The following is a 16,317-nucleotide window of genomic DNA, read 5'->3' on the forward strand; positions in this document are numbered from 1 at the left end:
TAGTCAGTACACTTTTAATATTATAAATTTAAAATGCATATAAAAATTTTCGGAACCGACAGGATGTGAACCTGCGATTCTCGGGCAATCGCGGCCTGAGCGCTTTCACCAATTAAGCTACGGCTGTCCTACCGTCGCTGCCGAAAATTAGTATATGCCTTTAACATCAGTCTTATAGCGACTGTAGCGTCATCTAGTAGGAAACGTTGCAGTTTCGATATACTTTTTCTAAGGTCCACATTACAATGAGCCACGTTTGAAACAAGAGGTGATACATTGCTTTTTTATATTTTTTATTAGTGTTTTTACCTACACTTGGAAGAATTATTAATTTTATAAATTTAAAATGCAAATAAAAATTTTCGGAACCGACAGGTACACTTTTAGTTTTGTACTGTGCAATTTGCTATATTGCAATAAAAAATGAATGATTCCAGAACTGAAGGTGTCCTCCTCCTCTTAGTACCTCCTCTCCTTTCTTTCGACTATCTCTATGCCAAAGAACATTCGTGTATTTGCAATTTCTCGTGTCAAAATTGACGACCCTGACCCTGATTCTGACCCTGATTTATAATTTCTGATTTTTCTTTTTTTTTGATCTGGGAGGCTGCGGCCGAGGCTTGTTACCGCCCTACCAACAAAGACGTGCCACTAAGCGATTAAGCGTTCCGGTTCCTACCCTTGGGAACTTGATGTTTTTTCCGAGACCAAAAGTACCCTGTTACTCTACGTCCTTTCAACTAACTCTATGCGAAAAATTCAGTCGATTGGTTTCTTATTTAGGGCACACAGGTAGGACAAACAACTAGACAAACACAATTCCGTATTAATAATATCAGTAATATTACAGTTTTTTTTTTATTATTGACAATACACAGCGCCATCTAGCCCCAAAGTAAGCATAGCTTGTGTTATGGGTACTAAGATAACTGAATATGTAATAAAACTATTATGAAATAATTACCTTCTTTCTCAAACTGGATGTAGTTGATCAAGAATGACAATATTTTATAACAGAGTCGATATTGCAAATTTCTGTAGTGCCTACTACTCCAAAATTGCATTCCAAATTGCTGGTCAGAAACAAATTTAATCACATTACATAAATTTCACCCGAATGCCATCTATTCAAAGCGGCTTATCAAAATTATCTCTAAAAGATATAGTTTTCTGATATAAACTATTAATGTATCAACGAAACAGATATGAGAAATAATTAATGTGACCGTATAGTTACTATCGTTTCTAATTTATGTCACGTCGCTAGACCGAATAGTTAAGTCAGAGATAAATCTATCTCCACAAATATCGGTTTGTCAAGTGTTTGACAAGTTATCGATAACGTTATGCTAATATTAACTGGTTTCTATATATTTTTAATGGATAGGAAGTATGACAAGTTGTGTTTTGCCTTAGTTTTGTAAAAAACTTTTGAACATTAATGGACATAAAGGACAGAACTCCTTAGCAAACAGCAGCAAACCTCACTTTAAACAAAACGATAATTAATAAATGTGACACATAATAATGTGAAGTTTTTGAATAACAAAAAAAGTTTATTTTATTTCTAGACTAAGAGTATGATTTCGATTTCAGTAGTACTACTATAAGTTGTTAGTGATTGGAGTTGCGACCGATGGAAGCTAAAATCTCCTTCAAACCCTCAAATTTGGTTTCGCACCCACCCAAGATGGTAATATCTTGAGCATCGACTCCACTGCTTACCCAGCGCTTTGACTAATATTTGATGCCAACTAGGCCACAAATCGTAAGCGGTAAAAAATAGCCCAGTGGGTGAGACTTCGACGTTTCTTTCATGCACAACGCATTTTTCAGAGTTATGTGCCTTATTTATTTAAGCACTATAAACATATTTTGCTTTGAAAACATCGTGAGGGATGCATGGCTAAGAGTTCTCCATAATGTACTCAACGGCGTGTGAAGTCTACCAATCTGCACTTGGCCAGCGTGCTAGACTAAGCCCTTCTTATTCTGAGAGGGAACCCGTGCCCTTTAGTGGGCCGGTAGTGGGTTGATGATGATGAGGCCACAAATCTCGTTTTTACAGTTATTTCTAATATGGAACGAAAAGTGTAACTGATAGGTGAAACTGTAGTAGGTCCGGTAGTGTGTACGGTCATTTTGACTTCGCATTTTTCACGTGATTAAAGGTGTTAAATGATAAGGGATTGAGGCTTTAATAGTTAGGTACGAGTATCATTCGTGCACACCTTAGGCGATTGTTGAAATGTATTGAAAAACATTGCATCGTAAGATTAACAATCCATACTTAATAATACATAGCATAACTGTTTTTTTTGGATTTTCGTAATGACCAGTACCTAACTACGTCCTAAGAAATATGCAAGATAATGTAGCATTACGCTGCAATTTATTAAAGTAAAACACTTTTTCGCGCGACTAGGGAGTACCTAACTCAGATTTTTTTCTGACGGAAGTAACGCTTACGTCAGACGTCTGTGTAGTTACCGCTATTTAAAAATAATGATTTGGATTGGTTGTAAGTAAATGTCATGACAAGCTAGTGGCAAATATCATAATTATGATTATTTATTTTCAATATTTTCAAACGGATCAATTGTGAATCGCAAAGTGAATAAAAAATTCAACAGTATTATAAATTGCAAAAATTTTCAAAAATCTCTAAATATACTTTTTTTTATAATCTTTGTAACAAATAAATATTAATAAATTTTCTGACGATCGATGACGATATGACCTTTAATTTTCTACTCTCAATTATTCTATTTTACAAATGAAAATATTTATAAAATGAGAAAGTAATATTAATTAATTTTAAATAGAATATAGAATGAAATAGTGAATATTAAATGAAATGGCGGAGTCCCAGGAACATTTTACTCTTTCATCAATAAATAATAATAAAAGTATTACTACAATCGTGCGTAAAGGTTACACGCACGAACTTTTTTTTAAAGCGGGTTAAATCGCAGGGCACAGCTTATATGCTATAGAAATATTCTTGAAATACCTACCTACCTTTAAATAAGAGCTTTCTAACTATGTTGATGCATTGACACAGCATGCTGCAGCGAGGTCACAATATATTGTAGGTCAAATATATTACTAATTAGGTAACTCAAATATTTTTGTTCATAAGTCAAGGTAAGTTTTAAATATAGATCACTATCCAAGGCAAGGGAAGGTGTGACGAGATGGGCTAACGAGGTAAGATGGGGACTCTAAAAAAAGTAATGTCACGCAAACATTAACTGCTATCGCTATCTTACAGTAGGTTTGATCTTATATTTGAGGCAAGATGGAATTTTCGTAATTTTTTTTCACCATAATTTCTAAATGAATAATTTCGATTATACATATGGTTAGAAAAAAAATTGTTTTCCTTATAAAAGTTCCAAAATTGTGCAATTAAATGGCCTTTTTTATGTATCTAAGAGGAGGTTATCTTCATGTATATTGCTTACATCTTTGCGAGATGCTAGCGACAAATACATGTATTAACCTCTACGCTGCAGAAATACCAACGGCTATCATAGTATAACCCAAATCATCCAATATGTTTGCCAAGACAACACAGCCCACTGACAAAGGTACATCCTAAGTACTACTGATTGTGTAAAAATCATGCAACTCTTAGTTCTGGTCAAGTACTTTACCCCCTTGGACTTGAAATGGAACAGCGGCACTCATATCAGCCAAAACGATAAAAACTGCAAAAAATCTCCTTATAGACTGATTGTTGATGGAAAAAAAGACATAAAAAACCTAGCTAATTGGTTTCAAAGAACGATGAATTTATCATGACCGCACAGCTGTTAAAAACGTGTATTATAAGTTTCTGCACATATCGCGCCGGAGCACGGAGCATTTTGGAGCAAGCTATCATGGAACCGGTTCGTGCATCACCGACGATGGGCAGATAATAGAAATGCGCTTTAATTTGTCGTTTAGGGCATAATGAGGAGTGAGCCCTGTGATTACGCGCACCGCCGCCGCCGGCTCGCGCGCTGTTGACGTGAGCTGTTTCCACACGCCGCACCTCGCCCCTACCATGTACAGACTTACGACAACGTTTTTTTTAAGTTAGCCCTTGACTGTAATCTCACCAGTGGCGTGCATAGGTATGCACACGGTACGCAGATGATATAAAATGTAGAAAATCTCCATCACGAGTTATCAAAACTTAAGGGTAGGTTTTTTATAACTCTTCCAATTATCCTTAAGTTTTTTATAACTCGTACTGGAGATTTTTTTCATTTTACATTATCTGTGCTTACCGTGTTGCATAGCCAGTATGCACGCCTCTGATCTCACCTGTAGGTAAGTGATAATGCAGTCTAAATAGGAGCCAGCTGATGGCAGTTATACAGAACCCATAACTTCATCGGTTTTTAGGCAACTTTGTACCGAAATGTTCAATCGCTTTTCGGCAAGGCCTTGTCGGTAAGTTGGTAACTAGTCACGCAAAACCTCTAATCAAACATAATAATGTAGTCAAGGCTTATTTTAGGCGGTAAGATCCGCAGTTACGTATTGGCCACAGGACAAATCGCATAGCGGTAATTTTCGCGCGATGTCAAAAACTGACTAAACCTGCCTACCTTTCGCCGCTACCCGTTGCATTCTTGGTTCATTTCTATACGTTGTTTCAGTAACTAGACGCTTCGCTTGAACGTCCTTTGGTCTGTGTGGAAATTTAAAAAATCTTTTCATCACAAATAAAACTTCGTTATGTAAGGGTAATCAACCTTGAGTAAAGTTGCGGGCAGTGTGAGGTAACTGTATCTATGAAGTATGGAAATATACACTACCGTTTCTTACTTGAAAACCGATCTACATAAACAAAATAAATATAAACATCCACAAGTGAGTTGCGAGAAAAACAACCATGGTAGGAGCCGCATGGGAACGCCCGCGATTAAGGCCCCCGGCAAATTCTCGCCTCGGACCGGACGGGTCGACTTTAGCTTAATGAGTGGAAATCGGAATTATACGGAACACTTTAAAAATGTGTTCATAACCCGCATTATGGGTGTAAATATTGTCGCTATAAAAAATGGAAGCCTGTGGAGACTGTTTTTTAACCTATTTTAAAAAGATAATCTTTGAAACTTAATGTGAGCTCACAACTCGCGTATTTTTAATTTTATGTAGATTAAATTTGCGCGATTCATTTTCAATTTATAACTACTGAAATATATCCATGATTTGCTTAATTTTGGTTGAGTTTTGGATGTCATATCGAATACCTCCGTATATTGCTCTTTCTAAGATAGTTATTTAAGAAAACTTCGTAAATGGCCAAGGATAGGTGGAATACCTACACAACTATCCTTGAATATTTACGTACGAAAATTCAAATAAATGGTACGTACACCCTTTATTTTCCAGGCAAAACATCTAAAATAAAGAGAGTTGGCAGTACTTTATGTATCCACATATTATTACATAGAAAAAAATGTATGTAACAAACTCAGATTTATTGAAAAAGCCGCTACTTATCCTTTACTAATGACCTCCCTGACACAGTGGTGAATAGTGTGGTTTTAATTGGGAGGTCCCGGTTTCGACCCCGGCAGGGCAATTTCGAAATTTAAAATTTCAGAATTCTGTCTGGTCTTATCATCTGCATACACTGCTCATACCCTCTATGCACGCCACGACACATATTGCCTGAGGTGAATAGCACTTGCGCGTGAACTATTCTACGTAAAAACTATTCATACGTATCCTCTCAGAGTGATAATAACCTTACGAATCGAGTTCGAAATTTCCTTATAGTTAGGTAGCGATACAGAATCACGCATTTATCGGAGTTCTTTTTCTTTTTTCCTACCAACTCAAAGATTTGATGGTTCAATAAACTTTTTCATTAAGCGATGATCAGTACCATGAATCTATTAATAGAGTAATGGTCGTCGGTCCGTGTGTGCTACTGGTAGTAGATGTAGGCACTTTGTTATAATAATTGATACACGTTGATAGCCCGAGCGAGACTGACGGCCATTTTGAGATGCTATCGATGCATTACCGCGGCTTCCTCCGCTACCGTTCCCTATCCGAATGAAAAATAGATAATTAAAAGTTTAAAAGATCCGTCTAATGTTCAATAACGATTACGGATCACTTTTTTAATGTAGCGAAAGTTTACAAGTTCGTATTGTCTTTCGTATGCCGCAGCAATGGCATCTTTATAGTAATATTTGACGGGCCAACAAATCGCAAACACTAAAAAATCATCGCCTTTGAACAGAGCAACATTTCGCACACATGAAAACAACACGTCATATCATGTACCACGCTGTGTCCATCAACTTAAGGCGTACTTAGGTTAAACACCTCATGTGCCTTAAACTACACCGGCAACTACGCCCTTCAGACAGGAATATAGAAATGCTATTTTGCGGCAGCACTTCCCGAACTCAGTCACAAAAAACTGTAATACTAATAAATTTTCGGGTAGAAGCAGGCGTTACTTTGCGGAAATCAAGCTTAATTTGCTATACTAAGCGTAAAGCAGGAGAATCTGTAGATTGTAATTGATAATTTCTTCAATCCTTATACTTACCAAACAGATCTTCGGCAATGTACCCTCTACAAACGTTTAGCTCCGAAACGGAGCATCCTCAGGAGATGTAAACATCTTTATAATTAATAATTGTTAAGTTGTTGTGTTGTTGTTAAGTATAAGGATTGATGAAATTATAAATTACTATAAACAAATTCTCCTGCTTTTTACGGAGTTTATAGCAAATTAAGCTTAATTTTCATTTTCATAATATCAAGTAAGATAGTAAGAACTTCCCGAGAGCGTTCTAAAATTCTGTCAAATTGGTTCAGTAGTTTTTGCGTGAAAGAGTAACAAACAACTATCCACCCTTACTAACTTTCGCATTTATAATATTAGTAGGATGTCGATTTGAGCATTTGATCTATACTATAAACTAGCAGTTGCCCGTGGCTTCGTCCGCGATGTAATTTTTATCTGACCTGAAATAAACAGAAATCCCGGGACAGCCTATTCCTATTCAGGTCCAGCAGAACCTCAAAATCAGTTCCATGATTTATATGTTTTCAGGCCATAATCAGACATAAATACATAATGCAAGTTTACATTACTATCACATCTGATTCAAAAAAAATAAGTTTAAAAAAAACTTAATAATGATCCATATAATAAAAAAGGATATTAATAGTAATGTACCTCAAGATTGTTTAAGGGGATGCCCGTGATTTCGTCTTCGCCTTCATCAGGGAGGACTGGGGTCTTGGTCCGTTAATATGCTGATGATGGACATTCGCCTCATGCATGAGGAGATACCTAACCTCTTTATTTTGCAACATACACCTAATGAGCTTTACCCTTCATCAACAAAAACCTCTTTAAGAACTTCATAAAAACGGCTCTTTAATGACTTCCTTCGCTGACGTCCCAAATGGCCAGACAATAAGTGTGATAAATCGGCATAGTGTGGGAATGGGGGGCTAATTTCAGGTATTAATTAATAAGGTACGCCCCCCATTTAATCATGCAAGTTTTGGTGGGAGTCTTTGTCGGCTCACATTAGCTTAATTGCAAGCGATTCACACACATTTAATATTCTGTTTAGAGTTCTTTAAGAGTGCTTGCTCTAGTCTCATCTTTAAGAGACAATGAAGCAGACAATCTACCATTATTATTAATGTATAAACTGTCAGAAGAAGGGCCAGCTTACACTCATACGTAACTAATAGTAACAACACAAATTCCAATAACCAGATATCATTATGGCAAATACTCTTTTCTGCCTTGTAGTCCATCTTTAAACATTGGAATTGTATCTTGTAACCAGTCGACACGTATGAATTTACATTGGATATAGCCGCAATAGGTCAATAAGCTTGTAGTGTGACTGAAATCAACTCCTCTATCTAATAAAATTTTAAGAAATAATTTTATAATAAGTAAAAGTAAGGCTGGCATGGTATGGTCATGTTATGTGGAGGAAATAAAATTATGTTACCAAAAGAAAGTCGAATGTATCTGTAAAAGGACTACGAAGCAGAGGATGACTAGAGAATATATTATTACTAGCTGTTGTCCACGACTTCGTCCGCGTTTGTTCGTGTTTCATTTTATTTGGGAGACTTGTGGAATCAATTTAGGTGTAGGTCGGTAAAAACAAACGAACGAAAAAATCTTTGCTGTGTGAAAGATGCGATATCGTATACTTTTAAAAATACGTGTATTGTGACTTCAAGAAAGGCAAGAAGAAGATATGTGGTGCCGACTGCCGACCCCACAAGGACTTTGCTAGAATTAGGAAATACTTTTACACGCTCTCGACATTACCTTCGATGTTTAAAGCCATCTGTTGTTACCACGCCGTTTTATGAGACGTGTGGGATAGTCGTTTTGAAATCCAATTTTTTCAAATAGTGATGTTGATAAATTTATATTCTAATATCGATATTTAAATTCTCACACCTAGCCTTAATATAATGACTGTAGGGAAAAAAACTAGTTTTCTTTAGTTTATGCGAAAGTGTGTCTGTTTAAATGTTAGCTCTATCCAGCAATGTGACGATATACATATATACCGGAGACATACATAGAATACTTTTAAACACGAGGACTATTCCCGCGGATTAAAAAAAAAATATATATATATTTAGGGCATAACACAAAAAATAAAAATACCAACATAAACGCAGACGAAGTCGCAGTTAGATATACATATTTAAATAAATATTTGAGTGGAGCCCGTGAAATAATATTTATTTAGTATCGTAAGAAACCTATCACCTTTTAAAGACTTTGGAAAGTAAAGCCATAATATTTTATGTAAATAAATGATTCGAGACAATTAGATACCACTGGTGCAGTAAATTGTGTCAAACACATCGCTTTTATGTTTCTGAAAATGAATGTTTCTAGGGACTTTCCGTCCACATCAATCAAGCTGTAGCAAAGTTATCGCCGGAAACAGGTACGTATACCTATATATGATAACATCACCAACCAAAAATGATTTTAGGTAGGTAGGAGAAAATTAACTTTTGTATTTAGGAACCTTTCCTAAATACAAAAGTTAACGTGGTTAAAAAAAAATTATATTACGAAAAAAACTAACTTACTTTAAACTTTTTAATTTACTTACAATGTAATCATTAACTTTTTTCCCGTGAAATAATTCGCTATCAATAAAAGCAAATCGATATAGAGTATCGACAAAAACAGATATCCGATAACACCACTCGCAATTCCTCGCCGGCCTCTTAGAGCGCCGCCCTGTAATTTGGCGGCGAGTGTCGGCCATTACCGCTGATACCGAGATCATAATAAATACCCCATTAACGCCCCCATAGCACCCGAAACGACACGACATAATATCCTCACATTCTGACGAATTAAAAAATAATAAAAAGTGTAAGTATAGTCTGTGCTCGCTTCGCTAATCACGAGATATTAAATTGCCACCAAAGATTATTTATTGTTATCTAGACGTAGTAAATATCCATACCACACTGAACATATGTACACTAATTTGTGTCTTTTTTAGTTCCAGTTTTGGCATTTTAAGTTTAAGTTTTCGCAGTTTCTCTCCTACGAAAAAATCTCTAAGATCTATCTCTGTTTACCAGATAAGGCCTGTAAAATCTAAATCTCCTATTACCTCTTTGAAAAACATTCGTTTCCAAATAAAAAAAAATAGGTAGACAGGTATCTACTTCGCTTTAAGGCCTTAGTACGAAACTAAAACGCTTGCGTTCGTGGACTCATTTACGAGTATCGAATGACCATAAATAGCGTCGATGCGAAATGTACCTTCTATTCTCGCTTTAGAGTCGCAAGTTCTGTACCACTGAGTTTGATTTTACTCACTTATCGCAAAAGAGCGTTGGCGGTAAAAATTAAGGCCTTACCAATTTTATAAAAGGGAAACATTACTTCAGGGACAAAAAGACATTTTTGTTTTCCTACAAGGGAGCTCTTGACTAATGTACAGTCGTAGATGGTAGCGGTAACTACCATCTACGACTGTACCTCTTAGGAATTCATTAGTTAGGTATATTAAATCCATACATACCACTAAACTATTTTACGCGGTAACGTACCAGAATCCAAAATCGCGTGAGTAGGGTAACCAAATTCAGAAATTATAAAATCCCAAAATCTTACGTGTCCCCGGTTATGATTCCAGAGAGGAGGTCTGGAATCGTAACCGGGGAGACGTAAGATAGGCATACCATAAGATGGGTCGATGAAAGTTTGAAACGACTCTACATTTCGATTGTTTCGAATCGAGTGAGCGGTAAACTTATACCTAAGGGTAATATAATGCACCGGCGCCCGCGGCCGCATCGGTGATAGATTAAATTCGACACGGCATCTCGTGATGTCATGCCAATTTCGAGCCTCATCTCAAATCTGGTATCGTCACGCTCATTTGCCGCTCAGCCTCATATCTCAAAAACTCGGACGCCGTTAATAACAACTGAGAACTGATATCTGAGTACGTTGTAGGTACATTTCCATATAATAATTTATAACTAGTTAACTTGTTTTATTTTTATGCAGAACCTACTTACTGTATTGTTATGTGGCTACGCCTTGGAAATCTGGGAGATATGATTGCAATTATAATTCTTATTTTATATATCTAATTTTCTTCCGATAATTAAGTTAATAGAATGTATCTAGGCAAGTTAGTAAAATGATTAAATGGATGAATATAAAACTACTGGTGACATATCCGTCGACTCAGTTCATTATAAGTAATCATTCTTGATAAACGAAAAACTGAAGTAGGTAATAGTAATGAAAATTAAGAAGCCCTTGTTTATCTAAATATAAAAAGAAAGTTACCTTACATTTTATTAACTACGTAATTGAATCTTCATATTACTTAAATGAATTTTTACTGCTTTGAACAGGCCTCCTTCACTATCAGGACCTGTTACATAGTGACAGAGCAGCCGTTTGCTAAACGTGCCCTAAATAAAATTAACATCAATCCAATTACAGCCCACATCAACCTCCTATATTATATTGAATATTGTTATAATATTATGTTAATACCTCAATTTAATGAGAGTAATAACGTTTTATGAGTTTTGAAAACACGTGCCATGACGGTGGCCGCACTATTCCGCGAACTGCGTTTTATAGAGCGCGGCCTGAGGCACGGTGCTGAAAGCTAAGCTAAGCACTAAATACAAAACTCGCAAAACACAAGCTTCTCGGAACATACTTAATTGTTGTTAGAATTAAACACTAATTTTGCAATAACATACGTTGTTGTGGCTTATTTTTATCCGCAGGCTTTTAGATCACCTAATCTATATACATAAAATGCAAAGGTGACTGACTGACTGACTGATCTATCAACGCACAGCCTTAACCACTTGACGGATCGGGCTGAAATTTTGCACACAGCTATTTTGAGTGTCTCAAAATGAAGGATAATGACTTCAACAAAGAATGATCTATAATATATGTCAGTATTTTCCCATTTAAATTCAAAAATGTTTTATTCGTGTAGACATTTCACAGGCTCTTATGAAGCTTTCATACATATTTGTTTACATAATTGTAAGGTGATACCTACGTATGCTAACTTAAACCTAAAGTTACGAGAGTTCCAAACGCGCCCTGGGCTACGAAGCCCACAACAAACTTAGCGGTTAATTTTTTTGTTATTAACATCTGACAGTCAGTTAATATTAAGCTTTGAATTTAGTGGAATTCATACCCAAGCTTTTTTATCGTTTAAGTAATCTAGACATTACGAGTATAATAGGAACTCACGTCTTAGCGACAATTAGTTTTTATGAGATGCGAAAACACGTAGCTATATTTAATAATAATATGGTTTTAGAATTCTCCGAAGTGAATTTTATAGATCACGGCCCGTTGAAAGCTAACGAACACGCGAACTCCTTTAACGTGAGCTTCGCAGAACTCTCATCCCAGTAGGTAAACTTCGCACTAGAGTTACGAGTAAATACAACTATTAACGTTCTGTGACGTGTATCTAAGCGCTCTCTTCCTTTTCCTTAGTATTTTCTGTGGAAATCCTTATTTAACTCTTATTCTACATCTAACTCCACAACCTAGGTGAACTAACTGGTCCGCTTTTTCGTGCGACAACATCTATCACGTTCATTTATTTAGCTATCGCGAAAACTAAATTCAACAGTGCATCGTTAAACAGTTTTCCTCGTGGCTCATTCGTTTATTCATTATTCATAAAAAATATTCATCAGTAGGGAGGGGCTAGTTGTAACCTTTTTTTCTTTTTTCGATGGGGTGACTAAACTATTGAGTATTTTATTTGAACGGAACGGAATTTAGTAATATTTTTATTTATTGCAAAAAAAAATATTCGCTTGAATTATATTTAAGTACTATCTAGCAATAGTTTAATAAATACATAACAAAAATAGATTATTTTCAATTAGACTCAGTATGACCTTGAAATCAAATTTTACGAACGTATATTTTTTAGGTTAACAGGCAAAAAACAGTACTCCTGCTCAAAATCGGTCACTGCCGCCTTCCACTCTGTACTGGCTGCACTTGCGTCGTAGGCGGTATCTTAAAGAGCGCGTTGAGTTCAAAAACAAAACAAAATTTTTGAAACTGGCTATCTCCCCTACCCATAACTCTACGCTTACTTTGGGGCTAGTTAACGATGTGTATGCTGTCGTAACATGTTTATGTGTTTATTTGTTTTATTTTATTAATGATTTATGTATAAACTCTGTGCTTTTAGTAGTAGTAGAACTTTTTGTGACAGAGCTCGTCTGGGGAAGAACCCATTACCACCATATTTATTTCGGCCGCTAAGCAGCTTTGTTGCAATGCTGTATTCCGGTCTAAACGGTCGTGGGTGCTGGTGTGATTACAGTCACATGAGGCTTACACCTACGAGTCAGTTTGATTGATACAGGGCGGCATGTTGCAGGACGTGTTCCATGCAAGCCCTGCGAAGTTTTGCTCTGTTTATAGGCGATAGTAAAGCAATATGCACTTTGGTGTCGAGAGCAGTACGGATTTGATCCGACCAACAAATCGGGCTACGTCCTCGAGGTATCTTTCCTTCCACATTGCCCGTGACCACTATCTTTTCAAGATTGTCTTCATCTCTTCTGGCAATGTGACCGAAGTACTCGAGAATGCTCTGAAGGCAGGTAGTTGATAGCCTTCTTGTAATTTCAAGCTGTCTCAATATCGATGCGTTGGTCCTGTGTCGTCCAGGGGATTCCGCCAATAACTATCATAAAAAAAATTACCCCTTTGATAACCTGTAATCATGTAAGAAATTAACTCGACGCATTTTTGCAGGTAAATACTAATATCCTGATGATAACTTTATATTTGTTTTTATTTACAGAGATCCGATGGAGTTGATGCTTATGGAACAGCAGTTGCTCCGTTCTCCGTTACGGCTCTACTCTGGAGCGACTGGAACCATCGAGGAAGAAGCAGAGAAACGTGCAGTTTGGGCTAGAACCCCGCCGGCATTGCAGCTTTTAGCGCTTGGTGGACGTGCCTGGCCCTCCGCTTGGCCGCAACCTTTGGCCCTACCACCGGACCTCTGGCTGCAAAAACCTCCCGCTCCGATTCGATACTGCCCGTACCCTCCTCCTGCGCACCCCTCTGCCCAGAGATCAGATCACACGCAATCCCCGTGGCATCCAATGTAAAATTTTAAAGGCACTAGTTCCAAAACTTCAGCAAGTTATAATTCCTATACGAAGTGGCAAAAACTCTTTACTGAACTAAAAATAGTGCTGTGAAAAAGTTTTAAGACAAACTGCAAACTAGATGAAAAAGTGAATAAATGTACCTATTAGTTTTAAGAAACTTGTGTAATTCGGTCTCTAGTTATCATTAGTTATACGTTTGTAATTTGAAGGTTCCTACCCGAATATTAATTTTAATTGTATAGTTAGATCAATTTAGTAAGTATACAGTTATCTGTATCGTTTATTTCCTAATTTTCTGCATTTCATTGTTTTGAACATTCTTACATTATGCATATAGTATAAACATGTATAAAACTGACAGATTATTAAATTATTAAAATAGTAACCAAAGATTCTGTAACTGTTCTGTAAAAAATAAATGTTTAGTTATGGTAACAAATATGAATTTAATAATAGTAGTGTGATAAATCTGTTTGTTGTAACTAGCAAATTATTACGTATAAAACAATATAACTTAACTATAATTAACATTCCAGATTTGGTACAACGTATTTTATAATATTATGTATGTTGAAAAAATAATAAAAGACACAAAAACTCTCCTAGTAATCTTAATTTATCTGTTTAGGCAATTCATAGTCAACGGCTAACTTAAAAACATGCTGAATGCTTGAATTACCTGTTTTTTTATGACTATTCTATAAATCCCGAAGGGAATAATTAAACGAAAAATATAAAACTATCTATCCTTCTGTAACTTTGGGAAACAGTGATAAACGTTTTGTTAAACAATATGTGTATAGCTGTATATTATAAAATAACTATTTATATTCCATTTGTAATATGTTTAGTAAAATATCTACATATTGAATATTTTATGACTGGTGGCCACTTAGTAAATAAATTATTGACTCAATTTTTTATACTTATATTTTTTGGATTTAATTAATTTCCGGTTAAATATTTAATAACAATCACATTATATATGGTGCTTAGTTAAAAATAAAACATATTAATTTATATATATCGGTATGGGAACTAGCGAAACCTCCATGTGTTTTCGTACACCTAAATCTACAACGGGATATCAGGCCTTGAAGACGTAAAGTGTCTAAATTATAAAATATTCAATATTGTGTGTGTGTATTTTATCTTAAGAAGCTATATAGACTTTGCGTTTCCGTGTAACTATGGCAGTCGACAGAAAATAGGTTTTATGTCTTGTGGTATGTACCTTATTAATGTGTTAAGCTATTACAAATGATTGGAAGTTTTAATAAATCATTTTTTGTGAATGTATATATATCATTGTAAACAACTTGGAGCGTTTACTCTGGTAAATCGAACTGGATTCTTACAGAAACCATTATCGGTTGACCATCAAACTTACACGGAAGACCAAAGTTACCCAAATTGACTGTAACTATTAACATATTTAATAAACTGTATGTATTGTATAGTGGTTGATTAAATTATTTTTGTAGCCTTTAAGCACTGTAAATAGGGTCACGTAGTTGTTTGTAATGGGTAAAGATTTTTTGAAAAAGTAATCTGTAGTAGAAATAACGCGACTATTGCTCACATCTTCCACCTATATATTCCTTTGCAATTGAAATTAGTACTTAATAGATAGCGTTACATAATATAATTGTAATCCTGGATTTCATGTGTATGGCACAAACTACCATAATAATGTATAAGATTTTTTTTAATAAGATTTCATAGTTTGAGTAAATGCTTCTCGATACTGTACCCTTAGTTTAAGATTCATGCGATCTCAATGGAAGTAATTTATGATTATGGCAACATTGTAACTTTAGAGTATAATTGAACTTATCCGCCTAGCTTTAGAGGTCAAAGTTATCCAAAATTTTACAGCAAGTTATCTTGGCGAAACGTTTGTAAGATACAAAATCAATTGTATCGATTCTGCAACAACTAAGTAATTTTCGATTGATTTTATTTTGAAGTTACGGTGTTTTGATGGTCGAAACCAACTCGTTGGGTTCGTAAATCTTAATATTTAGGGTAAATTAACATACACAGTAGCCGATACAATAATGCGTAGATCTTACGAGGGGTTGAAATAAACAGTGAAGAAAAATACAAATCAATTATTTTTAAGTTCAAATCTTCAGTTTCAACGAATATTACAATCAATAATAATGAATTTTTATGAAGAAAATATACCTGCATCCAACATTAATTATAATTGAATCGATCAATTGTAAATTAAAATTACAGATGTAAAATAAGTGCTATCTGTCGCATAATGTTCCCTGAAAAATATGACAGCTCAACTTTTAGATGTGTCATTTAGTTTAGAATAGATTTCGCAAAATTGAATTATCTAACACTAGTGACTGTAACTATATCTGGACAGCTCGGTGTGGCATTCAAATACAAAATGATTGTGAAATGTACGTCTCACAGGGTGGCAAATGCATCGTGTGGATTGAATCATCCCTTATTCAAAGCCACCCTTGCGGAGCAGGGGAGAGTCAGATAGTACCTACTCGTACCTAATTAAAGCACCATAATTTGAACTATAAAACGATGAATTTCTGCATCACTTTATGATGAAGCAAGTCACGTTTTTGTTAAGTAATTTTTAAATGT

The 16,317-nt window shown here is 35.5% G+C and overlaps 2 protein-coding genes across 2 annotated transcripts in view; one reads left to right on the plus strand and one right to left on the minus strand.

Moving 5' to 3' along the window:
* LOC120636235 (T-box transcription factor TBX20-like) overlaps positions 1-13,862 on the plus strand; it is a 125,017-nt gene extending 111,155 nt beyond the window's left edge. The window contains exon 6 of the mRNA XM_039907615.1: positions 13,383-13,862. Within this exon, the coding sequence (XP_039763549.1) occupies positions 13,383-13,695 (313 nt within the window). The 3' untranslated portion in view covers positions 13,696-13,862. The remainder of the gene's footprint in view (positions 1-13,382) is intronic.
* Positions 1-16,317, minus strand: part of LOC120636264 (ubiquitin-conjugating enzyme E2Q-like protein CG4502) — a 312,586-nt gene that overhangs the window by 255,498 nt on the left and 40,771 nt on the right. The window lies entirely within an intron of this gene.

Source organism: Pararge aegeria, chromosome 3 (assembly GCF_905163445.1).
Source record: "Pararge aegeria chromosome 3, ilParAegt1.1, whole genome shotgun sequence".
NCBI lineage: Eukaryota > Metazoa > Arthropoda > Insecta > Lepidoptera > Nymphalidae > Pararge > Pararge aegeria.